The sequence below is a fragment of the Chrysemys picta genome, chromosome 1 (genome assembly GCF_011386835.1).
Source record: "Chrysemys picta bellii isolate R12L10 chromosome 1, ASM1138683v2, whole genome shotgun sequence".
NCBI lineage: Eukaryota > Metazoa > Chordata > Testudines > Emydidae > Chrysemys > Chrysemys picta.
Window position 1 is genome coordinate 61,722,390 of NC_088791.1, and position 27,423 is coordinate 61,749,812.

The following is a 27,423-nucleotide window of genomic DNA, read 5'->3' on the forward strand; positions in this document are numbered from 1 at the left end:
AGGACACTCCTAATTCCCACCCAGGTAGGAGGAACATTGCTCTCAAAATCCAATTGTAAGAAATCTGTGGACCATAGTGTGATGAAGAATAGGAAAATTTACTTGTGTTTACTGAAAAACTTCCGTTCTTCAAGAAATAAGGTCCACAGATCCAGCCCACCTGGAGACAAATAGATCATCCACGATAGAGATGTAAATTGACATCCAAAATTCAGGTTTATTTTGTTGTGCTTTTTCTTCAAAACATAATTATCAATCCGTAAGTTAGGCAAGTGCAGGGGAATCATCTTGACTGTGGAATTTGTCTCAACTGGAGGGAACTGCAGGAGGCAGGGTATTCCGCTGCTGCCAATGACTGGTTAGGCTCACAGGCTGTAAGCCAGCTGAAGGACCCATTGCAACAGAGGGACTTATTACTCAAAGGAAAATTTCAGGTAAGCACAGATACTTTCCTATTCCTGATATGCAAACATCTTTTTTTATTCTAGGGTGATTCTGAACCTTTCTTGAGAGGTTATTAATAATTATATGTAATTAAGCTAAATTATGTGGGGTTTGATGTATCTACAAGTGAGGAATAGAATGAGACAACATTTTCATATGTGACCAAAATGAGATTTGGACCTAAATTTCAGTAGCTGAAATGATAGTACCACTTTTCCTCCTATCTGTACATTTCTTAATATCTAGAGAACACAGACAGTGCAAGAAAATATCTAAGATATGAGGACATTCTTCCTGTTCCCTGGAAATTAAATTTAATCTAAAATTTAGTTTTTCCCACATCCACATGTTCCTTATTCAATTAGTTAATAGCGATGTTAAAACTGAAAAAAATGTTTTTATCTGGCGTTTGTTAGACATGTTTTGGTAGCTCAGTTATAAATGTTGGGGTCTCCTTAATTCCCAGTGGAAAAATTTTGGGGGCTTGTCTACATAGGGAAATTAACTAGAATAGCTATTTTGGAATAACTCCCCATGTAGACATTTTTTTTCTGGAATAAGTATGTCTACACGGGGGAGCTATTTTGGAATAGCTATAGCTAAATTCACACCCTACCTTAATCCAAAATAACTTTCAAGTGCAGACAAGCCCTTGGATCCAGCACTGTTATCTTTGCCTTATATTCCTGTCATGTTTTCTTTCTTTCATTTCACCCATTCTTCTTCCTTGCTATGTCTGTCTGTCTGTCTCTCTCTCCCGCTTTGCATGAGTCTTTCCTTATTCTCTCTCTCTCCTTCTTCAAGCTCATGTTAGAAGCACAGATCCAGAGCAGCTCTGTGCAGCTGGCTTACTAACTGAATCTGTTGCTGGCAATGATTAATCAGCCGTGCATATTGCCTTGTCAGCGTCTACCATAGGCAATGGCCTACAGTTTTTAAACAAATAGTCAGGTGAGGTGCTTGTGCATAGCAGGAAATTAAGGCCTTCTCTGCACAGAAAGGGTATGGCTACACTGGTAAGTGAAGGTGTGATTGTACCAAGGGCAGCTGTACCCCTGCTAACTTTAACTTTAGCATAGGTAACAATAGCAGTATATACATGGTGGCATGGGCTTCAGCACAGGCTAGCAACCCAAATACAAATGCAAGGTCCCTGGAGAGCTTGTAGTCTGGTTACTAGCTGTGTTATTACATTTGATACATATGTAAACCTAAAACGAAAGAACTATTTTACATTTATTTATATCTTTATCCAATGTAATGGTAACTCAGTAATCTCCTTCTTACTCCAACATGTATCACAGGGCTTTTTAGGTTTAATTTGCTAATGTTTGTTAAATGTTTTGAGCTCTTTGTTGGACGGTGTTTCAGAAGTACAAAATATTTTATATTCTCAAGTGTGTGTGTGTGTGTGTGTGTGTGTGTATATATGTATATATATATATATATATATATATATATGTATATATATATATATATATATATATATATATATATATATATATATATATATATATATATATAACTGAATCATTTATATTAACGATGCCCCTTTAACTAAGAGAACCATACAAAATATACCTCATTTTAGCCAGCAGGGGGCACTCAAAAGTTGAGAAATTTTTATCAGGCATGTGTTCTTGCATTATTATATGCATATCTCTGCACACAGTGAAATACAGAAAAAGAATACTTTCTTCTAATTTAAAATAAAACTAAAGAGCATAGTTTTTTATTCTTTCTGTTTTTCTTTAATTTATAGGAAGCAATACATCTGGGGGTACAGCATCATCACAAACCAACCCAGGAATGCTGGGAATGGGTGGAGGTGTGACTGTATTACCTGCATTTGAATATCGAGGCACCTGGATACCTATACTCACTGTAACAATACAAGGCAGTGCTAAAGCTACCTAGTAAGTAGTAAAATTACTAATGTCTCTCTCAAAATGAAATTTTGGGAATAAAAACATTTACATGTTAATTATGTAGTTATTCTTGCCTTGATGTACAGTGATATTCAGCACATTGCTGACGTTAGTCCTACTGTGGGTTCTCTTCCTGTTGATGCCTATGCGGTGATCTGACCTTCTCTGTGTACTTGGGATACAGATCCAAATATTCCTCATCATTTGTTGTTTGCCATGCCATTGCTGTGTTAATTCTGCACCTTTAGGCATCACTGTAATACAATAAATAAAAATTCTTTAATGTTAATAGGAAAAATAGTAACCCTTGTACTTGGTTGTTATAGCACCAAACAATGTGAAGGGAAAGGCATTAGAGGCAGTGGGAAATAGTTTTCTTGCAATATCCTAACTTTATTTCAGTTGAAATAAAAATACTGGCTATATTGGTGAAATACTGGTCTAGTTGCCATGCTAACCTATATTGTATTGTATGAATCCATATACAAAGGATGAATTAGAAATGGTACTTGACACGACTGGCCATTAAATCTCTACTAGAGACATTATGTATCAGTAGTTTGCATATTTCAAATCAAGGATTCATATCTTAGTTACATCATACAGCGGGTTATGTCGTCTCTTGGAACAATGCCAGTTTACTGTGGCTGTAACATTCAGGGCAGGTCTACACTTAAAATGCTGCAATGGCGCAGCTGTGCTGCTGTATCGCTTCAGTGAAGACACCACTACGCCAACAGGAGAGCTTCTTCCATTGGCGTAGTTAATCCATCTCCATGAGAGGCGGCAGCTATGTCAACAGGAGAAGCCCTCATTTTAACATAGCGCTGTCTACCCCCTGGGTTAAGTCAGTAGAACTGCGTCGCTCAAGGGTGTGGATTTTTCACACCCCTGAGCGACATGGTTATATTGATGTAAGTTTGTAGTGTAAACTTGGCCTTAGTGCCATCTCTTTAAAACTGTGATTTAGTTTCAGAACCCATAAAATTGCACCACACTGCTAACATACCTGAAATGGGTATTTTTAAAGCAACTGGTCTGAATCTTCAAAAGTGAGTGCAGAGGTTCTCTTCTCAAGCTACCATTGTAGATTTTGAATGTTTTTGAAGAATAAATTTCAGCCACTATTGAAGGTGTAATAGCAGTTTGTGCTAGACAATGTCTAGTTGAACAAGGAGACTAAGACTGAGTGTGCAAATACTGTCTAACTTACCCTGCTGTTCTTAGGGACTTCATGTTTTAATTAAAGTAGGTTAAGTATGAAACCTGGTTTATGCTTTGGCCAACAGTTATAGCCTCCTGCTTTCTCCCTTTTTCTCCTCTCTCTTGTTTCTCTAGAACTCTTCAGCTAAAATCCTCCTCATCTTTTGGTTCTCCAACCATATCCCACCCCTCACCTTTTGATCTGTTCATTGACTCCAGCTCCTTCTGAATTACGTTCATATTTATTTCCTTATTTGAAAGACGCTATAAAAATTGTCCCCAGCCTATGATCAGCTGTGATCTTCTATTCCCCTGCTTATACTCTAGAACCAGATTAAGGAAATCCAGGATTGTAGAGAGAGACTCATATGGGAATGTGGACCCTAGTCCTTGTCTCTTTGCTGCAGCTACGCTCCCAAACTATGGCTGTGCTCCACTTTGGGGTGGGAGTGATAAGGATCACCTACATAAGCCATCGTTTCGGGTAATGGAAGTCTGTAGTGTCTCTCTCCACATATTCCTCGTCTTCAAGTGTATGAAGTCTGTCTAGGGGGTGGGAGGACTCAGCTACCATTCACCCTTGTCTGTGTGTACTTCTGTAAACACCCCAGCAGAGCCATGATAGGGTGATTGCAGGGAGGGCCAGGGCCCCAGCCACATGGCAGATATCCCTGTCGGGATGGAGTCAAGGGCCCTCCAGAGCAGTGGGTTTGAGTTGACACCCCATTTAAGATAATAGTTCTCGGCAGGTTCAGGCAAACATCATTTACATGTAATTTGCATTTTCAGAATATTATTTATTTGCAGTCATGAAATAGGAAGTATGTTTAGTGGCTAGTGTATAGAACTGTGATTCAGGAGACTTGAGTCCAAGTCCTGGCTCAGCCACAAACCTCCAGTGTGATCTTGGGCAAGTCACTTAATCTACCCTGTGCTTCAGTTACCTATCTGTAAAAGGAGGATATGTCTTCCTTACCTCACAGGTGTGTTGAGGATAAAATTAATGACTGTGAGGCACTCAGATACTACTATAATGAGTCACATAAGTGTCTAGATAGATGAGGGCTCAAAATAGAATTGTAAAAAAAAAAAAAAGATTTTTGTTTTCATCATGTGAGTTTAGGAGATGGGGTCATAGGTATATGCCTGTGCCTTAATCTGACTTGCTGCCCAGTCTCCTAGCCTGATCCCACTCATTTTGTCTCCTCCTACATGAGATTGTACCTCCTTTTACACTGTCCTCTACTTTAACATCAATCTCATCTTTCCTTTTTTCCAGGTACCCTTTTCTCTCCTTTTTCAAATCCTTCAAAACTTACCTTTCTCTGCTCATCTTCCATCCTTAAACCCCTCTCCAGAGCATTCTGGTCCATCTCATACCTAATTTTATATTTTATTAATTAAAACAAAATTAACAGTTTTACCCCAGAAAATAAACCCATCATCAAAACGTTGCAAAAATTCAGACTGATGTAAGTAATGTTTCCTCTAGAGCAGTTAATCCTTTTTTCTTTTTTCCCCTCTTGTTATCTCTCACATCCACTGTCTAATTCTCTGTATGATTATCATTCAGACTTAAATTTTTAAACTCTTTGAAGCAGGGACTTTCTTTCCTATAAAGTTCCATGTACACCGCTTGTGCTGTATATAACAAGGCAGGCAGAGTGATTTAAATCAAGATGATTAAATTATTTAAATCACTGAATTTAAAAAAAAAACATTGAATTAAATTAGGTTGAGGCGTTGTTTAACTAATTTGAAAGTTTGTGATATTCCAACTTTAGATTAAGATTTATAATGAACTAAATTATAAATGCTGTGTTCTAAATGTCACTACGGATAGGGGATCTTATTTGAAAACTACTATAGGCAAAACACAAAATATTGAAAATTAAGGCCCAAATTCTACAAACATTTCAACAGGTATAACTTCACTCTCATGAATATTCCCTTTGACTTCAGTGGAACTATTTATTTTTTTAAACTGATGTGCACATAAATATTTTCAGCGTAAGGGGCTAAACCTGTATTTTTATTACACTTTTCTTAGTTGCATAAAATCTTTGTCATTTCAAAACAAAACTGCTTTAGTGTTAACATGAAAAGTTATTCAGACTTTAAATACATTAACAAAGTCATTGTGACCTTTTTTATACAGCACAAGTCAAAATTTCCAAAAACAGGAGCCTGTGATTTAGGTGCACAAGTTTCATTGACTTCATACTGAAACCCCTGATGGATGAATGTAGCCTGGTCAGAGCATTTCACTATTTTAAGTGTGACATTTCTTAAACAAAAAACACACCTCTTTGTAAAATCTGAAAGTCTACTGACAATTAGGAAATTAATTAAATTAGTACAAAATATCAATGCTAGGAGTTTATCTCTAAAGTGGAGAGAGAAATAAAAATCATGATTTAAACTTTAAAAAAATTGATTTTTAATTTTAAAAATTAAATTAAATTAAAATTACATTTTATCGACCCTATTATATAAAGATACATCTGCTGTAGTACCAAGGTGTAATATGATAAATCTGAGTGTCCTTGTTCTTGAGTATTGAAGTTCAACCATTCATGTTTTAATCTGCAACCCAGGCTCTTCTATGTAAAGCCACAGAAAAGTTATTTGAAGCTGTATATTAGGCATGGAATGTGTTACTTTAAAAAAAAATTGCTCTTTCATTTAAAATGTCCGTGGATAATTAACAATACTAGTGCAAATATTATTTTCATTCTGTTTGCTGTATTTTTTATTGACTTATACTAGTTGACTTGTAAACTTTCTTATAAACAGCTAAGTGATTAGAAAATTTATTTAAAAAAAAAAAAGGCTTGTAAGGTGAGATTATTTTTCTGTTTGAATACATTGTGATTTAAAGACATTCCCCCCCCCCCCCCCCGAGTTACAGCCTTCTACAGATTAGTGTTTTGCCATCTGATCAGCTGCTAATGACAAAGCAAATATTTGTAATAGAAGAGAAGGCCATAACTTTATTAAACCAGCCTGTAGAAATGTAGAACTGGAAGGGACCTTGATAGGTCATCTAGTTCAGTCCTCTGGACTGAGGCAGGATTAAGTATTATCTAGACTAGGGGTGGACAAAGTTACTAGCCCTCTGAGCCACATATGACAATCTTCAGAAGTTGGAGAGCCGGGGCACACCTGCTGGGAGCTGGGGGTTGGGGCTTCAACCCCACTCCTGCTGAAGCCCCAAGACCCCATCATACTGCTGGGCAGCAGCCCCAAGACCCCGCCTCACCCTGCTGGGGAGAAGCCCCTACTGCACCACCCCGCTTGCATGCCAGTTGGGCCACCCCTCTTCTAGACCATTCCTGACCGGTCCTTGTCTAACATGTTACTGAAAACCTCCTCTGATGGAGATTCCTTAACTTTCTTAGGTAATTTGTTTCAGTGCTTAACTACCCTTACAGTTAGGAAGTTTTTCCTAATGTCTAAACTAGATCTCCCTTGGTACAATTTAAGCCCATTGTTTCTTGTCCTGTCCTCAGTGGACAACCTTTTATGTGACTGTTATGTTCCCAGTCAGTTTTCTCTTCTCCAGACTAAACAAACCAGTTTTTTTTTTAAATAGTTTCTTATAGGTCATGTTTTCTAGACCTTTAATCATTTTTGTTGCTCTCCTCTGGACTTTCTTAAATTTGTCCACATCTTTCCCGAAGTGTGGTGCCCAGAACTGGACACAGTACTGCAGTTGAGGCCTTATCAGAGCTGAGGAGAATGGAAGAATTACTACTTGTGTTTTGCTTACAACACTCGTGCTAATACATCTTTACCCCGATATAACGCTGTCCTCGGGAGCCAAAAAATCTTACCGTGTTATAGGTGAAACTGTGTTATATTGAACTTGCTTTGATCCACCGGAGTGTGCAGCCCTGCCCCTCCCGGAGCACTGCTTTACCGCGTTATATCCGAATTCATGTTATATCGGGTCGCGTTATATTGCGGTAGAGGTGTACATCCCAGAATGATGTTCAGTTTGTTTTCCCAACAGTATTACATTGTTGCCTCATTTAATTTGTGTCCACTATAACTTCCAGATCCTTTTCTACAGTATTCTTTCCTAGGCAATCATTTCCCATTTTGTATTTGTGCAGTTGATTATTCCTTCCTCAGTGTGTAGTACAGTACTTTGCATTTGTCCTTACTCAGTTTCACCCTATTTATTTCAGACCATTTTTCCAACTTATCAAGATCATTTTGAATTCTAATCCTGTCCTTCAAAAGCTCTTCCAACCCTTCCTAGCTTGGTATCATCCACAGACTTTGAGTGTACACTTTATGCCATTATCCAAACCATTTATGAAGATATTGAGTAGAACCTGACTCCAGGCCAATCCCTTTGGGACCCCACTTGATATGTCTCTCCAGCTGGCTGTGAACCATTGATAACTACTCTGAGTATAATTTTCCATCTAGTTGTGCGCCCATTTATAGTAGGCTTGTCTAGACTGTGTTTCCCTAGTTTGCTTATGAGAATGTTGTGTGAGACAGTATCCTGTTACAGGACAGTTGGTAGGCATGTATTGCTACTGCTAATCAGCCTAATTTTCTGGATAGGCTGCCTAGTTGTTTAAGCCTTGTCATAGGCAGTTCTGGCTAAGCAGGATCCTTAAGCTCTCCACCATAATATCTGACGGCTTTGAGTAGGTCATATCCTCCTGCTGGTCTCTGATGTTGCCCCTGTGATTACTTTGCCAGTCAGCTGTGCTCAAGCCATGGCCTCATTAAATGTTGAATGCCAAACTGGGCCAACATACAAATACACTCTCTCTCCTTTCTTGCTTTTGGGGTAATCAGACCAAGTTTCTATTTTGTTTTCAGCCTCTCAAGTCCCTTCTATAATTTTTCTCATAGATGGAGAACAAGTGACTGATCTGCCTAACCCTGAGCAGGTGAAAGCAGGTGGGGGATGGGAATAGAAGGCAGTCTTTCCCATTTGTGCTTCCCAGAAGCAAGTTATGGGGGATCCCTCTTAGTATGCATACCCAAGTTCCCTATCTTCAGGGAGGATGCTAAAGGGAATAGCTGGGGCATCTGGGTAAGAGGAGGAGTAGTGGATGGTGCAGGGCGGTGGTATATCTGGATGGTGGGCTAGAGTAATAATGACTTATGTAATGGGGTTGGTGAAGAGGCCTGGTGCAGCTGGATAAATTAGGACAGTTGAATGGAGAGCTGCCTGAGGTATCAGGTGGTGGTTGTTGCGGGCAGCGGGTAGTTTCTGGCGCAGCACTCTCTATCCTTGTGCTGGCTTTACTACTGCCACCGCCCTTTGCTCCCTGCTCTCTTTTCCGACTGTGCTGACCAGCTCTGTGCTGGATTTGAGGCAGCAGGGGAATAGCAAGAGGAAGGAGAGGCAATGAGGCTGCAACTGTCAAATAAATATTGATGTTTTGGTCACATGATATCCAACAGTGAAAAATGTAATCATGAACTTTGTACAGTAAATCCCAAAAGAGGATTTTCTTCACCAACAGAATCTTCAGAGCAGCAAGATTTGCAGTCAGTATCCGACCAAACTGACAAGGAGCTAGGTATACAAAAATGCAGATACTATGTTAAGTACAACACAAGAGAAATAAAATCTCATGATTAAATGTCTTAAATTTTTAGATACATTCAATGTACTTTAGAAGCCTTAAATGGAGCTTGTGTGCATGCACTCGCGCACTCTGTTTTATGCTTGCAACATCCAATCAAATTCAATATTATAGTTTAGCCAGAGACCGATTATCTGTTTTGATGGATTGCAGGCACTGGGGTCTAATCCAGATCTCTTGCTTATCAGTCAGTTGCAACCTCTGTAAGTGATTCCTATTCTACCTCTACCTCTTCTTCTATGGCTGCAGCAGCTAGAGTTGTCTGACACAAATGGCTCAGTGAGGGATGAGAATATTTGGTTACCCTCCAACTGTGGTGGCCTGGGCAATAACTCTTCATAGGAACAGACAAGCAGTGACGTCCACATGACATAATCTTACTTTTTGTAATTTGTTTATTTTCTGGTGGTTTTCTGAATTAATACTTTGCCCTTGTTTAAATTCCTTAAATCTGTAAGTGATACATTTATGGTACTGTGATTAGTTTTGAGTTAATACAATAAGAATAAAAATGAAGTGATTCATTCAGAAATTGGTCAAATATTTAAGCAAATTTCACTAACACAAAGATTCATTGACATAGATATAAAATAGTCTCAGTATCGTAGTAGCTTTATATTTAGTCATATTTTAATTAGTTTTGGGTGTATTTGGTGTAAGAATCTTTTTTTTGTACCTCGTTAATATCCACTTAGGATATTACCACGTCACCGCTTGATAATTTAAGAGTGGGTAGTGGGAGTATTGTCAATTTATTTGATCAGATTTTCATTATTGTTCATTCAATTACTTCATCAGTATTGCTGTTAAATATTTTTGTAATGTTTTTAATCTTTCAGCCTAGAAATGCTGGATAAAGTAGAGCCACCTACAATTCCTGAAGGTTATGCCATGTCTGTGGCTTTCCACTGTTTATTGGATCTTGTCCGTGGTATCACTACCATGATTGAAGGAGAGTTGGGACAGGCTGGAACAGACAATCAGACCATGACTGAGGCAACTTCATCACCAACACAGTCTTCGGAGCAGCAAGATTTGCAGTCAGTATCTGACCAAACTGACAAGGAGCTAGGTATACAAAAATGCAGATACTATGTTAAGTACAACACAAGAGAAATAAAATCTCATGATTAAATGCCTTGAATTTTTAGATACATTCAATTTACTTTAGAAGTCTTAAATGGAGTTTTATAGAAGCATCCTAGCAGCTCCATAATAAAGATTGCTTGCAGATTTACATTTAAAGCAGAGGAGCAAAATCCTCTCTTCCATACTTTATTTTAATTTAGTTTCTAAGTTTTATATACTAACTTTTTCTTGGGACAAATGAATTTAAATTTTGGTCACATTTTTCATAACTTTGACAGAACACGCTTTTGAAAATCTCTTTTTGAAATTTTTTCCGAGAATATTTGAGTTTCTGTAGCTGAATGGCCAGTCTCTAGAAACTCTTGACTTCTGTGCATTCACTCTCAGACACTGTTTCACGCTTACAACATCTCAGAAATAACCCACTTTTTCAATTTTAAGTTATTTTCCTTTTTTGCTATACACTATTTTATCTGTGCAGGAAAAAGGCAATAGAAAAAGTTCTACTAGTTAGTTCTGTTCTCCAGTACTACCTGCTGCCTCCCTGAGTCCTCAACCCAGCATAGCACAGAAACCCTGGAAGGTCAGGGAGACATCCTGGTCAATACCGATATTGGGATGGTAGGATATATGGCTTGGAGAAGGAGGTCTCTGGCTGCAGAGGACAAGATGGAGGTTCTGGAGAAACAAAAGTTAAATGGGGCTATGAGTAGGGAGGTGGAAAGGGAGGCTAATTAGAAACATAGGGGAAGAGGCAGAAACAGCAATGATGCAGGGAGCTGATTGGTGCAAGGAGTGGTGGTGTGCCCACTCCCTGGGCACAGAAAGACTGGGCTCCGATGGGATTCATAGATTCTAGGACTGGAAGGGACCTCGAGAGGTCATCGAGTCCAGTCCCCTGCCCACATGGCAGGACCAAATACTGTCTAGACCATCCCTGATAGACATTTATCTAACCTATTCTTAAATATCTCCAGAGATGGAGTTTCCACAACCTCCCTAGGCAATTTATTCCAGTGTTTAACCACCCTGACAGTTAGGAACTTTTTCCTAATGTCCAACCTAGACCTCCCTTGTTGCAGTTTAAACCCATTGCTTCTGGTTCTATTCTTAGAGGCTAAGGTGAACAAGTTTTCTCCCTCCTCCTTATGACACCCTTTTAAATACCTGAAAACTGCTATCATGTCCCCTCTCAGTCTTCTCTTTTCCAAACTAAACAAACCCAATTCTTTCAGCCTTCCTTCATAGGTCAAGTTTTCAAGACCTTTAATCATTCTTGTTGCTCGTATTGCTGCCTAGTATGCCAGGAAGCTGAGGCAGTAATGCTGCAGGGAGCAGAATGCCTCCATGCTAAGGCGTCAACACTCGGTACTGGTTTCCCAGCTATGGGAATGATGGGCATATCGTCAGGATGGGCCAGGGCTTCAACAAATCCAGAGCTCTCCATGGTGCTGCTGCCATGGCTCCACAGGAATACATGACACCTTCGTGACATGCCAAAGGTCGGGGCAGGATGGGGAAAAAAACCAACATGGATAATGTTCAAGTCCATCAACTGGGCAGATGCAGGGGGTCCGCTGGCTGCCCGCTGCGGCTGGCAGATGCAAGGGGGGCCGCTGACCGTGGCTGGACAGCTGTGCTGGGTCCCCCCGCCACAGCTCGGAGCTCCAGCCGCCACGCAAAAAAGTCATGGAGTTCAATGAAAGTCATGGGTTCCGTGACCTCCATGACAGAATCCTAGCCTTAGTTATAGATTGAAAATGCAAGGGAATTTGTTAAAAAGGTAAGGAGTCAGAGAGCAATGACTGATGACTTAACTGGCAGTTTTCCTTAATTTTTAATGATTGCATAGTGATATTTTCACTTCAGCAATCTTCTCTCTGATGTAACTACTTTTTTGTTTAGGGGAATATAAAACTAATTTTGGCCTATACATTACTAACCTAAAAAAGATCTAACAGTTATTTAATAAACTTCCAGTATCTATTAGCACTATAAAATCTTTTTCTTTTAAGTTAACAGAGCTGTTTGGGAAGAAATGGTGAATGCGTGCTGGTGTGGTCTTCTTGCTGCACTGTCGCTGCTTCTTGATGCCAGGTACTCACTCTGTGTTAATTTTTGCTGATCCTTCATAGGTTACGTTCACAATTCTGTCCAAAACTGATTTTTTTTGGAACCTGTCTAGTTGGCTGGTATGGGGGAAGAAGCTGTTCACAGGAAATGGGGAATGAATGATTTGTGGTGGTGATTGTGATTTAAGGAAGAACAGTCTGGCCTTGCAGGAATAATCTTCCTGATGATCCCCAAAAATCTAACATAAGCCCTAGTTCTATCTGGAATGAGAAATCATTTTATCAGAGAAATTATTATTATTTTTTTTTTACAACTTTTCATTAAGGCCAAGTTACAATAAAACTTTAACATACTATATTGTATGTTACTTGTAACTTAATCAGGATCAGGTTAATATTCAAAGATACTGGCTGAAGATTCTGGCCTGATGGCTGGATCACTCTGTTCTCGCTAAAATGAGTGACCAAATTTCTAAATACCTATTCTCTTTTTGGGGCTTCTCTTGTGTACATACTTGGTGTGAAAGCTTTTCCATTACAAGGACAGTCCAAATTTTACTAGACCACAATTCCATAGGCGTCGGGGATCACTCCTGTAGCTGCTAACAATAATAAAAAAAAAATTGTCATTCTGTTTAAAATGTGTATCCTTTACTGGAGCATTAAGTGAGCAAATGAGGGGATCTCTAGGAAGCTGGCATTTTGTCATAAGATGAAACTATTTAAAAGCTTCCTACCCAAACTCAAATTCCTGGACACAACCACCACATGTGCAAGTATGTTCCCCTTTCCCCTCAAACACTCCAAAAGAGTGCTTCCCTAGTAGCAAAAATAAGATGGATTTTACCTAGAGTTAAATGCCATCTATAAACTAATTTATATTAAAAAAAAAAAAAAAATCAGGCGCTAGACAAATTGAAGATGAATATTCCCTTTCAGTTATAGAGACCCTCCCATCCTGATCAGTGTCTTTGTACCAATGTGTCTTCCAATTTTTTTTTCTGGGTTGTTTTCTTAACATCTTTTTCAGTAAAAAATGTATACATCTTAAAATTTAAACCTTTTGCTCCCACTATAACTGGGTTATAAAAACAGATAAGTTCATGGAGGATAGGTCCATCAGTTGCTATTAGTCAAGATGGTTAGGGATGCAACCCCATGCTCTGGGTATCCTAAGTCTCTAAGTGCCAGAAGCTGGGAGCGGACGACAGGGGATGGATCATTCAATAGTTGCTCTTTTCTGTTCATTCCCTCTGTAGCATCTGGCATTGGCCACTGTTTGAAGACAGGAGACTGGGCTAAATGGATTATTGGTTTGACCTCAAATGGACGTTTTTATGTTCTGAGCTTCCTCTTGGGTAAACTCCTAAAAATGTGGTTAAAAGTCTAGTGAGAACCACCTTGTATCCAGATTTCACAGAAAAATGTTTGACTTGTAAATATTAAAAGGATGGGATCTTTATATTATTTACATTCATACACACCTCTTGGTAGGACTTCAAATCGGGACCCAATTAAAATAAATTTTTGAAGATTTAAGTTTTAATTACTTATTTAATCATTTTTACACTAGCAGCTGGAATCTTTCAGTACGGTGAAATGATACCACTTAAAGGATAAAAGCCGTGATTGCTTCCATTGAGGGATTTATTTACTAGTAGCTATGGTTTTGCAATATTTTTAATTAGATATTTTTCTTCCAAAAACCCTCTTGACTCCTCATAAACATTCTTCTGATGGTAGAAAGCTAATTTAAAAAAATTACACATCCACTCTACACTCCTTATGCTAAATCATTCAGAATAGAAGAGCTATGTAATAAGAATTAGAGTTCCAAAATGTTTTTTTAATTGGTTAAATTTGCGCTTTGACATTTTCAGTATTGACAGTATTGTATATGAATTATTGCTGGCTTTTACCATCATACTTCTAACCAGCTGCTTATTTCTATATAATGACTATCTGACTTGTCTCTATTAAACGCTTTGTACTTTTTTCAGCACGGATGAAGCTGCCACAGAAAATATTTTAAAAGCAGAATTGACCATGGCTGCACTTTGTGGAAAACTGGGTCTCGTAACTTCAAGAGATGCCTTTATCACTGCCATTTGCAAAGGCTCCTTGCCTCCTCATTATGCCCTCACTGTACTGAACAGCACAACTACAACTCTCTCCAGCAAATGTAAGGGTATAATTAAGGCTAAATTGTATACTCATTTGTTTATTTAATCTTATTTCACACACTACGTTAACCTATGCTTAATGTAAAAAATAACCTCAAGCCACAATGATAAACTTGGAGTACTTTTCTTTTTCATGACATGACTGTAAACATATGTAAGTTTTTAGTATCTGCTGGCATAAAATGTTTGGCAATGTGGTATGTAAAACTGAAAAAGCTGATACTTCAAATTGATACTCGTGACTGTGGCCCCACTGTGCACGTGCTGGAGCCTGCCCATGTGCAACACTTTGCATGACTGGGGATTTGCTTTATTTATCCACTGTAAACTTTGAAAAAGAAAACTGTTTTTGGTTTAAAAAAAAAAGTGATGTGCAAGTGATATTTCAGGTATTGATGCATTCTAGATATAATGGCTCTTATGCCTCATCCATTGTATTCTGAGAATATCTATTTTTTTAAAATTACATTTAAAAAAATTACTAAAAGATTTTATTTATTCTTTGCAGAAAAGTTTACAGAGCACAAAAATATGTCCAAAATAACCTGTTATAGTACTCATATTTTTTGTAACTCCATGGGTTGGATTATATTTACTACATCTGTGAGTGGAAGGGACTCTCTCCTACCTTCATGGAAGTTGGGTATAGCTGCCACGGCAACACTACTCTCCCCTGCTATCCTTCGATCCCACCAGGGAATGCCTCAAGGTTGAGGGCCCTTGCATGAACAGGCGATAGGCCAGGGGTAGGAGGAGATACAGGTTGCAAATACAGGTAGTATAATCCCTCCACCTACAATGCAAAATCTGCTCGTAAATTGTTAAAGGCTAAAGCTGTTTTAAGCTTTCCTACAGATCCCTGCACTTTGCATTATAGTCTCTCTCCTTACGAAGAGTTTTCTAGACACATTTACAGACTGGGGAGTCCTAACAGCATGTCTTAAATATAGCTCACACCTGTTGGGCAACTAGTGGGGGAAGAAGCCTTCAGAACCAATGTGGAAGTACAGGGTACTTGTGTTGATGGCACTGTGTCTGTGTTAGATCCCATGAGGTGTATGGCTTCTAGGGAAGAAGCCACTGATGTTTCTTGGGGGACAAAAGCAGAAATATACACACCCGCATTTGGAATGATCTGGGAAAACTCTGATTTTTCCTTTCCTCTTTCCTTCGTGAGGTTTTCCATAGGAGAGGATGATCTGGCCTATGTTGCAATTGGGACCATTAGCTGCCTTGTCATATTATGACTATCATATACTTATAGGTAGGGCTATGTTTTAGTCATGGGAATTTTTAGTAAAAGTCACGGGCAGGTCACGGGCAGTTAACAAAAATTCACAGTCCGTGACCTGTCCATGACTTTTACTATATACCCCTGACCAAAACATGGGTTGGGGGGACTGCCCGGGGGCGCTGCAGGTGTTGGGGGAGGGCGGCCTGGGTACTGGGGTGGGAGGGCAGACGGGCGTGTGGCCCGGGATCCCTGCTGGTGCTGAGGGGGAGTTGGCGAGGCCAGCAGAGTCCCTCGGCGCACTGTCTCCGCCCAGAGTGCTGGCTTTGCAGCTCCCATTGGCCGGGAACCACGGCCAATGGGAGCTGTGGGGGCGGTTCCTGCAGGTGGAGCAGTGTGCAGAGCTGCCTGGCCATGCCTCTGCCTAGCGAGTGAGGGTGATGTTTCCACTTCCAGGGAGCCCTCCAGCTAAGTGCCGCCCAGAGCCTGCCTCACCCCATCCCAGGCCCCAACCCCCTACCCCTTCACACACCCAAACTCTGCTGCTCGGGGAGGGGGGCATGGTGGCCCAAGACAGCCCCAGCAGTGGCCGGTGCAGAAGTCACAGAGGTCATGGAAAGTCACAGAATCCATGACTTTCTGTGACCTCCGTGACAAACTCGCAGCCTTACTTATAGGATAAGGAGAGAAGCCTTGTCTAACTGGAGATTTGCACCATTGCAACTTGTAATGGTTCCACTCAATCATTGTAATTTATAATGGTGCATTGCATCCATATTTGCTCTGGTGTTTTGAGTGCATCGCTGCATAGTTTGCAGATGCAGTATTGTAGTTGCCTAGCCCATAGTTCTCGGTACAGGTCTCAAAGAAGGAGCTTCTGGGGGTAGCAATCTACAGTTAGAAGGCACCGTGCCAATTTTTATAAGAACGTGAACAGTATCAATTAGAATTTTTCAGTGTATGAAATATTTTGTAAAATGAAATGGCATTGTTATTGCATTAAAATATTTTTAATTTGGCTTAATATTAAATATTCTTTAAAGAAGATTGAATGTATTGCATTTTGTCTACTGCATGAATTAAATTTAGGAAGCTGCAGAAGCTAAAAACAAAGTGGTGAGGAGTACAATAGTCTTTGCACAGGTTGGTTGCAGAAAGGGACTAATTATCTTTATAGCTGTAATAGGACAGACTGAGGTGCCCTCCTATGGCAGGCTGCAGCACAATAGGTGCACCTGTCTGTTTCCCCAGTCCAGCTATGAAAAAAAGCTCAGTCTCTTTCACTGTCCAGTCCAGAGTCCTGCCTCTGGGCATAAATTATTCAAATACATATACAGTAGTTCATATAATCCTCATAGTAAAACCATTCTTCAAATTCCCACAGTAAAACATATCAAGTACTGTGATTTTCCATTTCCTTCTCCAGGGACATCACTTCCAGGTGAGTCACCCACCCGTGAGTCCACCAGCACTTAGTTTCCAGTTCCTTTCTGCCCTTGCACCAAGGCCCCACTCTCCTGGCTGTCAACCTAAAAGTAACCAGTCTTATGATTCTTCTACCCAAAACACAGTCCAATGACTCAACCCTTTCCAACCTCCTGGTACTGGCTATCTGGGTCAGCAGGCTAGCAACTCTGTTAGTTTCCTACCAAATCCCTCTCTATTCCCAGGGAGGGCCTGCAGAGCTTTTTGCTCTCTTCAGAGTTCCTGTCTGTGCCAGCTGTCACTTCCACCTTTCCTTTCTCCTTCCAGGCAGCTGTCACCTGTCCCTTTCCTTGCTCTTTCAGTCTGTACTCTTGGGCAGCTCTCACCTGCCCTTCTTTCTCTTCCCCTTATATGGCCCATGTGCCACCTTTTAACCCCAGTTGGGTAGGGTTACCATATTTCAGCAAGCAAAAAAGAGGACGGGAGGAGCCCCGCCCTAGCCCCTCCCACTTCCCGCCCCCCCAGAACCCCCAACCCTCCCCCCGTTCCTTGTCCCCTGACTGCCCCCTCCTGGGACCCCTGCCCCTAACTGCCCCCCAGGACTCCACTCCCTATCTAAGCCTCCCTGCCTCTTGTCCCCTGACTGCCCCAACCCTTATCCACACCCCCCACCCCCAGACAGACCCCTGGGACTCCCACGCCCCATCCAACCACTCCCCACCCCCTGACAGCCCCCCCCCCAGAACTCCCAACCCATCTAAACCCCTCTGCTCCCTGTCCCCTGACTGCTCCGATCCCTCTCCGCACTCCTGCCCCCTGACAGCCCCCCCCAGAACTCCCAACCCATCTAAACCCCTCTGCTCCCTGTCCCCTGACTGCTCCGATCCCTCTCCCCACTCCTGCCCCCTGACAGCTCCCCCCCAGAACTCCCAGCCCCCCACCCCCCCGCTCCTTGTCCCCTGACTGCCCCCTCCTGGGACTCCTGCTCCTAACTGCCCTCCAGAACCCCACCCCCTACCTAAGACTCCCTGTTCCTTGTCCCCTAACTGCCCCCTCCTAAGACCCCCCCCAACTACCCCCCCAGGACCCTACCCCCTACCTGTACCCTGACTGCCCAAAACTTTCTCCACTCCCCCCAAAAAGCCCCCCCCCCCGTTTCTTGACTGTCCCCTCCAGAACCTCCCTGCCCCTTCTCCTGCCCCCTGGCCCCCTTACCCTGCTGCTCAGAACAGGGTGTTGGGTTCTGTGCGAGCCGAGCCGGACACGTGGCTGCGCTCCCCAGCACAACAAAACCCGGTCCCTGGCCCTGCACAGTGCTGCTGGACCGGGCTGCAGGGGAGAGCTGCCGGCTCAGAATGCAGGGCGGATCCGGATCCTCTATAGCTGCTCCGGAGTCCAGCTCCGGACTTTCCTGCAGCCCTCCCAGCTGCTCGCTCTGCTCTGCCGGGGGAGGGGGGAAATCCCAGACATTTTGAGTGCTTTACAAATTCCCCCCGGACGCTATTTTTAGAACAAAAAGGAGGACATGTCCGGGTAAATCCGGACGAATGGTAACCCTACAGTTGGGAGGCAGCTAATCAATCATTGGTGCACTGGCCCTGCTTTCTCTTAAAGGGATCAGTCACTCTATGACGCTAGCACTGTACTGGGGAGGCCTAGTGCAGCTTCAATATTTTCACTTTGAATACACAAGCTACAGTGGTGCAGAGTGACGCAATGCATGGTAACCACAATGAGCCTTACACAGAGAGAATGCAGTTTTGACAGCATTGGCAATGCTTGTGCTCCATTAGAAACATTTTGAGTGTGGGTATGAAGTATATTGCAAGCATGACAAATGGCTTATTATGGTGTTTACAATATCAAAATCCTCCAATGCAGATAAAACTAAAGGAGGACATGTGGTTTGTCATTCTCACATGAACTGGTATTTAAAAGGAATTATCAACCTGAAGTCCCAGTCAGTTTAAAGAAAAAATTAAAATAATTTCTGGTACTAACCTCCAGAGTCCCTCTCTGAGTTCAGTGGTTTTATAATCCTTTCTTGTTTTTCAAATGTTTCTCGTTTTGTGTGTGGAAAAGCCACACATACAAGGGAAGGTGACTGACTAAGAACTATACAGAAGAAATAGAGCAACTGAGTATGCGCAAAGTAAACAAAGTGGAAAAAATAGAGCAAAATCCCTTTTTCTAATCTCTTCCCTTTCTAATAATAATTTTGGGTAGTGTTCTTTGAATGGCTTTTGCACGTTTCCACTCTTATGCATTTAAACTGTCTAGGCTGCGGTGTTGGCACATCCAAAGAGTGGGAATGTGCAGAGTCCATCTCAAACACTGGTTACTGATGAGTAGCCTTTATTTACTTTTAACAATAGTTAGGTACAGATTGTATAAGGTCCTTTTAAGTTGATGGTTTCCCTTTCAAAATGAGTTTCTGTTATGCTACAAGTCCTGTGCAATAATAAATGTAAGTGAGAGACTATTTTTACCTATAAAATAAAGTGACATAATGACACTGCTATAAATATAATCTATGGGCTCAGTCCTGCAAAGTTCTCAATGGGACCACTCGTGAGTAAAGTTACTACTTATGTGTTTGCAGCCAAGTTAATAGAATATTTACTGCATTTTACATGAAGATTTTTCTTTGTTCTCTAGCTTATTCTATTCAGGGGCAGAATGTTCAGATGATCAGTCCATCAAGTGAGTCTCACCAGCAAGTTGTAGCAGTAGGGCAACCGCTAGCTCTCCAGCCACAGGGAACAGTAATGGTAAAGTACAATTTCTAAGTAACTTTTTTCTGTTGAATTGCTTTCTTTTTCTGTATCTGATTCTCTCTCAATCCCTTCCTTCCTATGTGATTCCTTACTACTACAATGAACTGAACCTACTCACTATGACTAGCTGGAACTCTCTTGTGTATTTACTTGTAGCAGAGATAATGGATAATCTTTTATTGTAGCAAGAGGCCCATTTACTTAAAGTAGCCTCCTAATTTTTTCATAGCTGGGAGAACCTGTGGACATGAAAGATCTGTTATCATGTAAGAGGTGGCCACTGTGGCTCTTTGTGCACTTGAATGACCCATTATCATGACTATGAATGTCAGTAATGGGTGCCCTTTGTCCCCCTCAACTATGGTTTAAAAACGGTTAAGGTAGACAGGGTCATATGATTGAACATCCCTTTTTTTTTTTTTAATGTCAGACATCTGGAGAAACAAAGTGTCTAATTTCTGGAAATAAAATTGAAAATAATTTGACTCTGTTTACACTGTCAAGCTATTCCCAACCCTTATTCAATTGGGAATGGGGGACCAGTTGTTGAAAGCTGTTGAGTTACTTCCCTGGTATGGATGCATCACATAAGTGCAGGTTTTTTATTTAATATATCATTAAATATTTTTTAAGATTTGTGATTTTACTAGGAATGCCACTGATTTCTCATAATACATAAATATAACAATGTAACATGTTCTGTCTAGCTGACTTCAAAAAATATCCAATGTATGAGGACATTACTTAACTTGGCTCACTGCCATGGAGCAGTTCTTGGTACATCATGGCAACTTGTCTTGGCTACTCTACAGGTATGGTGTAGGTAATGCATGTATTGCTTTTTGATTTGTTTGTTGTTATAATTCGGGGTGGGTTATGATTTCTAAGATGTGGGCATTGTTGATTTGAACACGGCAACATACGCTTAAATTGTATTTTACTCATTATATGTTCTAATGTTCATAAAGAAGTGCTCTAGCACTGTCCTCTGAACTTCGTTTGTATCTGCCTGAGAGAGCAGGTGCAGGCTGATTGTTCTCTAAGGGTACGTCTATACTTACCCGCTGGTTCGGCGGCAAGCAGTCGATCTTCTGGGATCGACTTATCACGTCTTGTCTAGACGCGATAAATCTATCCCGGAAGTGCTCGCCATCGACGCCGGTAATCCTGCTCCGCGAGAGGAGTAGACGGAGTCGACGGGGGAGCCTGCCTGCCGCGTGTGGACCTGCGGTAAGTACCTTTAAGTTCGAACTAAGGTACTTCGACTTCAGCTTGAAGTTGCGTATCTTAGTTCGAACTGGGGGCTTAGTGTGGACCAGCCCTAAAAGAGTAGAAGTGTTAGCTTCTTCTCACAAACTGATGAGGCTTTTCTCATGGAACTCAGAAAAATATTTAGAGATCAGATATCTCCAAAAATACAAATATAGTATTTTATATTCATTGATCTGTATAGTTCAGTTAGAAATTCATCCTTTTATATTTCAGCATCTCGTATGGATTCTGGGTTTAAAGCCTGGCGTTGGAGGTGCCTTAAAACCCGGGAGAGCTGTAGAAGGACCCAGCACAGTAAGCATAATTGTTCATTCTGTAATATAATGATTGTGCAATACTTTCTCTTGCAATCTACAAAATACATTTTTCTGTCCCTTAGGTTCTAACTACAGCAGTTATGACTGATTTACCAGTTATATCCAATATACTTTCAAGACTATTTGAAAGCTCACAGTAAGACACATCTTCTTATGATCTAAGTATTTGTTTGTATCAGCAGTGACAGTGTTTTGATAGCTGGTATTTTTCAGGTACCTTGATGACGTGTCTTTACATCATTTAATAAATGCCCTTTGTTCCTTGTCTCTGGAAGCTATGGAAATGGCCTATGGAAATAACAAGGTATAGAACACTTGGTTATTACTTTTCAGATATGTATTTGTAAGATAGGGATCAGACTCATGTTTGTTGTTAAGCTAGATTAGTGTTTTTTAATATCAAAATAAGCTAATGCTACATATGATATGAGCATAAAATTAGCACATTAAGGAATTTTCTGGTTCTTAATGATTGGCAGTGCTACTAAATCTTCTCTGAACACTTGTGTAGTATTTTTATCATGTTTTCTAACATTAACTAAGCAATGTCGAACATTTCCATTAATAATCAGGTTGTAGATGGGTGAGTTTTTAAAAGCTTTGTAGATTTCAGAAAGCTAGGATGTTGTGGAATGACACGGTATGCTTTGGGATATATTAAAATGTTCCATTTCAACCAATATCTTCTAAAATGCTTTAAAACTAGTTTGACAATTTTGGTTTAAAACAAAAAAAGCACATCACTACGTGGGAGTCCTGGGGAGAGAAGTGGAACGACTTTCTGAGCCCGCTACCCCGCAGAGATATTTAAGGAGCTTTAGGGGTGAGGATTTCCCTTGATGGGTGTGGTATTGGGTGGTGTGTTGCTTGTTCTCTTGCTTTGGTGGTAGTGTCTTCAGGAGAGAAGTAAATACAAAAATGATTAAATGATTTTTGGTTTATTATGTACTAAAATTATAAAACTGGGAGAGGGGACTTCAAAATGCAAAGAAAGGAAATTGAGTTAAAATAGTTTGAATTTAATATTAACTAAAAATGAAAACAAGGAACCTCACATTAAGGGGAAATAGTAAAGTGCACTCTGCAGCATAATTATAATGTGGCAGCCATTTTACTATGTGGTGATAATTGTTTTTATAGTTGAGCATAAAATGCTATTGTTTTGTACGCAGATCAAATGAATGGGAGATTGATTACATCTCTTCAGGAACTTACAGCTTTGATCCTAAATCTAGGATAACAGTAATACGAGCTTTGCTAAATATTTAGATAAAATAATCTCTACTGTTGGCTTTTATATATTTCTAATTTAAGTCTGTTACGATGGAACAGAAATCAGATTCTTTTGTTAGTAAAGTGTGTTCAGATTTTCTGTTGGGAAGGATAGCATTAAAATACATTATTATGCAAGAGAGAGAGCTTTGGGAGGGATTTTAATACTCGTGCTACTCAAGCAAACTCGGTGTATCAAAAAAGGAAAAAACTGTTATCAAAAGGGAGTGTTTGTCTCTTTTCCTATCCTCTTGTGGCTGGTAATAGCATAGTGTTGCTGCATCTGTGGAAACCTTCCAGTCCCATTTAGCTGCAGTGTGAGGTCTGTGACTTCCATAAGTTGTCAAATACAATTACTGTAATGAATGGAAAAATCTTCCCAGGAAACCTAAAGAAGGGGAACATTTCTAAAATTACACTAGGTATCTCTAATCATGTGTTTAAATTCCATTTTACTTAGGAACCATCTCTTTTTGCTGTTGCTAAACTGTTGGAAACGGGACTGGTTAACATGCATAGGATTGAGATTCTGTGGAGACCTCTGACTGGTCACCTCCTAGAGGTAACTGATTTGTCTTGTCTTATAAATACTACTAAATATAGCTCTTAGTAAAATCTTTCTATTATCTATCTTTCTGCAAGGACTTAACTAAAAATGTAAAAAGAAGCATCAATATTCTAAATGTAACTTTTGATCAATCTTAGTTTTAGCTTGTCTGACTTCTTATTTCTAGAATGGTGTATATCTCCTTTACCTTTAAAGGTGTTATTGGAACTGTTTATTTTTTTCTCTACAGTATTAAATATCTGCCTTTATATATTTTAAGCATGTTAAGATAAAGCAAAATGATTATTAGTTTAACATTTTTATATACTGCTTGCACCTCAGGGAAGTTTAATTCTGGATTCATGTAGCGTATTGGGTAGTTAATGTTCTCAAAATGAAGTTGAGCACATTTCCCTGACATAGTAAAGCAATAATCACTATTCTGGGTTGGCCCTCTTCAGCGTAATCCCTGGGATTCAGCTCATCTCCAGAGTCTTTCATATTCCCCTGTGAGGAAGAATGAGGGTACCTTAGTCTGCAAAGACTTAAGACAAAAGACCCTTTTTCCTACAGGTCAGCTCAGTGTATCAGCCATCTCCTGGGTCTCTTACTCATGTTTTCCTTCAGCAGCTGATATATTACAGGCTCTTGCCCATGTGGAACACCAGTCCCAACTTGAAATGAAATGACAAATTCCACTTATAAACAAACATTCTTTTAAAGTGCTGCCTTAATCCTTAACCTTGGGCCTCCGTGATGTTATGAGAAAGATGGATAACACATAGTGGACACCCTGCCAGACTTCCACTGAGGGGAAAAAGTCCTTCCTGATCCCCAAAACTGGCAATTTGGTCCGATTTCCCCTTCCACCCAGCATCTGCAAAACATATACTTCAGTGGTATGTGGCAGGGAGATCAGGAGCAATCCTAGCAGTGTGCCTGGGATTAGAGCCCTGAAAATCCGCGGGTATCCGCTTTATATCCATGGATATCCGCGGACCATTTCTGCTGATGTGGAGCCCATCTGGGGAGCCGTGGCAGACCCTCCACCTGACGGAGTGGGGGGAGCACTGAGAGCAGCCCCCGGCCGTATCCCCACCCCCTTTGCTCCCCGCCTGGCCGAGGGCAGGTGGAGGGTCCACGACTCCCAACCAAGCTCCGGCAAGGGGGATGCCTGGGAGCCTCAACCTGGCCTCCAGTGTAGAGCCCTACAAATCCACAGATCCGCAGATAATGTTTGTGGATCGGCTGCAGATACACATTTGTGTATCTGCGCCAGGCTCTACCTGGGATGTTTTACAGATAGCTGGGGGTAAAGGGCATGAGAGCCACCCTTCAAGCTTGACTAGTGAGTGGTAGACAGGGTGGTGGCAACACTTCTCCACTCCCCACTATCCCATCCCCAGAACAGTTGAATCTGCCCTTCCCTTTCTCCATCTTCCTTTGACACAGGCATTACCTGTCTCATACATCCCCATGCCCACTGAGAAGGGGTTGGTGCAGCATTGTCTTTACAAGACACTGAAAGCTCAAAACAGTTTTTTCTTGAGATTGACACAGATATATCAAGTATGAAAGCATAGAGAACTGCTCATGGTATGTTTGCACAGCTTTGCAGAAGATGGTATGCATTTGTAGTGTTTTAATTTCTCTGCACTACAAATAGTGATTTATGAAAATTTAGAATTGGGCAATCTTGATGTCAGCTACATCAAGAAACAAAGGCAAGTCAATTTTGAGAGGCCAGTGAAAATTTAGTGTCTCTTCGATTTATGGCATTATACCTATCTTTTTCTCAAGGGTTTGAAAGAAGAATGGAGTGTCGTCTTCACATTATATTTCTTAACATTTGTACAATAATTTTAGGTTTATTTAAATGTGTATTTCTATGTACGACAAACCAAACACAGACATACGTATACACATACACACTGGCTTTTGTTGGTCACTTCCGTACTGTTACATTAAGGAAATTTTTTGCTGTACTAAAAAAATAGATAGTGAACCTGGATATGTTTCACAACAGTTCAAGGCCAAGTTAAATGAAAATGAGTTACAGGCACACCTTCTAGAGCAGAATTTGGTTCTTTGTGTCAAACCATTTTTAAGCTACCAATATCTAAATTAGCAATGATATGTATTGCCTTTTCATTTAATTTGTGAAACTATATTTTGTTGAACTGACTTGATTTTCACATTGTTTACTTCTGCCTCTCTCCCTGTTGCTTCCTCTTGTTTTCTTATTCAGAAGGTAAGCTTTTCCTACAGATGTGTTTTCCTTAATCATTATTAAACTTAGTCTTAACGTTTGAGGACCTTACCACCTAATTGATTGACAGAAGCAGGTTGTTTTGAGAAATACAGGAAAAATAGTGAAATACAAAATTTCAGCTGTTTGTCTTATTCTTGTAAATTAATATTTGATTATCATCATTATTTTAAAAACACTACGTAGTTTATATATCCAGTTTGAATTGTGACAGTTTACAACTCTTCTTGGTTTAAATGAATGTAGCTTTAAATAAGGCTATGCTGTATCTTCAGGTCTGCCAGCATCCAAACTCCAGAATGAGAGAATGGGGTGCAGAAGCGTTAACCTCTCTCATTAAAGCCGGGCTTACATTTAACCATGACCCTCCATTATCACAAAATCAGGTAAAGTAAGTTTTGTGAAATGATTCTTTCCTTTTCTGGAATTCATAATGAACATGAAATCAGAGTAATTCCCTACAGGTAATGCAACAAACAGGTGGCATTCATAAAGCAGTTTTACTATTGAGTTTATAAATACTGTAGATGGAACTTTGTGTGTTAGGTACAGAGATCATGCTTTCTGATCAGCTACAACCTCCTTCCCTTCACACATGGAGAACAAAGAATGATGTTGCTAACTCACTGTGTTCATGTAGTAGAACAAAATGTGGGCCACTGTCATCAGTACAAAACAATTCTAAAATGGTTAGAGGAATATAGAAAATTTTAACAGAAGGAACAGGATTACAAGATACAGTTTATACACCAAAAGAATCTATCTTTATCCTGTCTCTCTATATAAAGCCATTATATGAGAGAGAGAGGAAGTTAGCTGATTTTTCCTACACATACTTTGGCTTTTTCTCTTCAGCTGTTTTTAAATTTTTTCTGTCTCCTATTCATTTCTCGGCGTTTAATTAAAAAAAAATTAGCCCTTTTCTGTTATCTTACTCTGTCCCTATAATTTTTTTATTCTTTGGCAATATATATTTTTATTTTCTGACTTAAAATGTATGTCTCTTTTTTTAGAAGTGTAATAAAACTAGGTTCTTTAGGGGTAGTGTTTCAAATACTACCTTTTATTTAATAAATTTTACTTCATGCAGATTTCTTTTCCGACTGCTAATTAATCTTTTGGGCCAGATTTTCTATTTAAATCTCTCCCCTAGGCACTACTCAGTTTAGGAACCAGATTCTTAAAGTGACTGACCAGCTGAGAAAAAACACCATCGGGAGGAAACTTTCAGCTGGCAGCGCTGGTTTCATTCACCCTAACATAGGGAAATTGCCAAAGGCAGGATGCAGCCGTGTTCTATCGATCCTTCATTGGTGTATGCTAGAGCTAGCACAGACTAGTCCACAGAATCAGAGGGCTGAGTGCTCCTAGACAGTGGTTGGATGCACTGAGGGAATCAAGTCCTTCACGTGGAGTCAAACCAGCAAGGCCTGAGATAAAAGTTCAGTGTTTTTGACTGAGGACTAAGTTCTGGTGAGACCTGCAATCTTCCGGTCATTTGACATGTGGAATGGGAAATTATATCACCAGAACAAAGCAACTGTTAAAAGGAGAAATTTTAAGTTCACTCAATGTATATGTATATTTGTCTAAAAATTAAAGTAATGCATATGTTGGGCATAGATGGCTATGACATACCAAATGAAACATAGAGGAACATAAAAGTATTGTTTTTTGTTTTAACGTGATATGGCCTGTTCCATTTAGGGTAAAATGTTTTGGAGGGGTTTTTTTGTTTGTTTTTTGTTTTGGGTTTTTTTTGTTTTGTTTTTT

The 27,423-nt window shown here is 40.2% G+C and overlaps 1 protein-coding gene across 7 annotated transcripts in view; it reads left to right on the forward strand.

Annotated features, from left to right (window-relative positions):
* The window catches only part of MON2 (MON2 homolog, regulator of endosome-to-Golgi trafficking), a 180,742-nt gene that overhangs the window by 64,738 nt on the left and 88,581 nt on the right, over positions 1-27,423 (forward strand). For all 7 annotated transcript variants that reach the window (XM_065568308.1, XM_065568270.1, XM_065568361.1 and 4 more), the window contains exons 11-21: positions 2,207-2,360; positions 10,036-10,268; positions 12,301-12,382; positions 14,358-14,539; positions 19,855-19,967; positions 20,681-20,785; positions 21,459-21,539; positions 21,625-21,698; positions 21,776-21,866; positions 23,295-23,396; positions 25,926-26,036. In XM_065568308.1, coding sequence (XP_065424380.1) covers positions 2,207-2,360; positions 10,036-10,268; positions 12,301-12,382; positions 14,358-14,539; positions 19,855-19,967; positions 20,681-20,785; positions 21,459-21,539; positions 21,625-21,698; positions 21,776-21,866; positions 23,295-23,396; positions 25,926-26,036 — 1,328 coding nt within the window. The remainder of the gene's footprint in view (positions 1-2,206; positions 2,361-10,035; positions 10,269-12,300; positions 12,383-14,357; positions 14,540-19,854; positions 19,968-20,680; positions 20,786-21,458; positions 21,540-21,624; positions 21,699-21,775; positions 21,867-23,294; positions 23,397-25,925; positions 26,037-27,423) is intronic.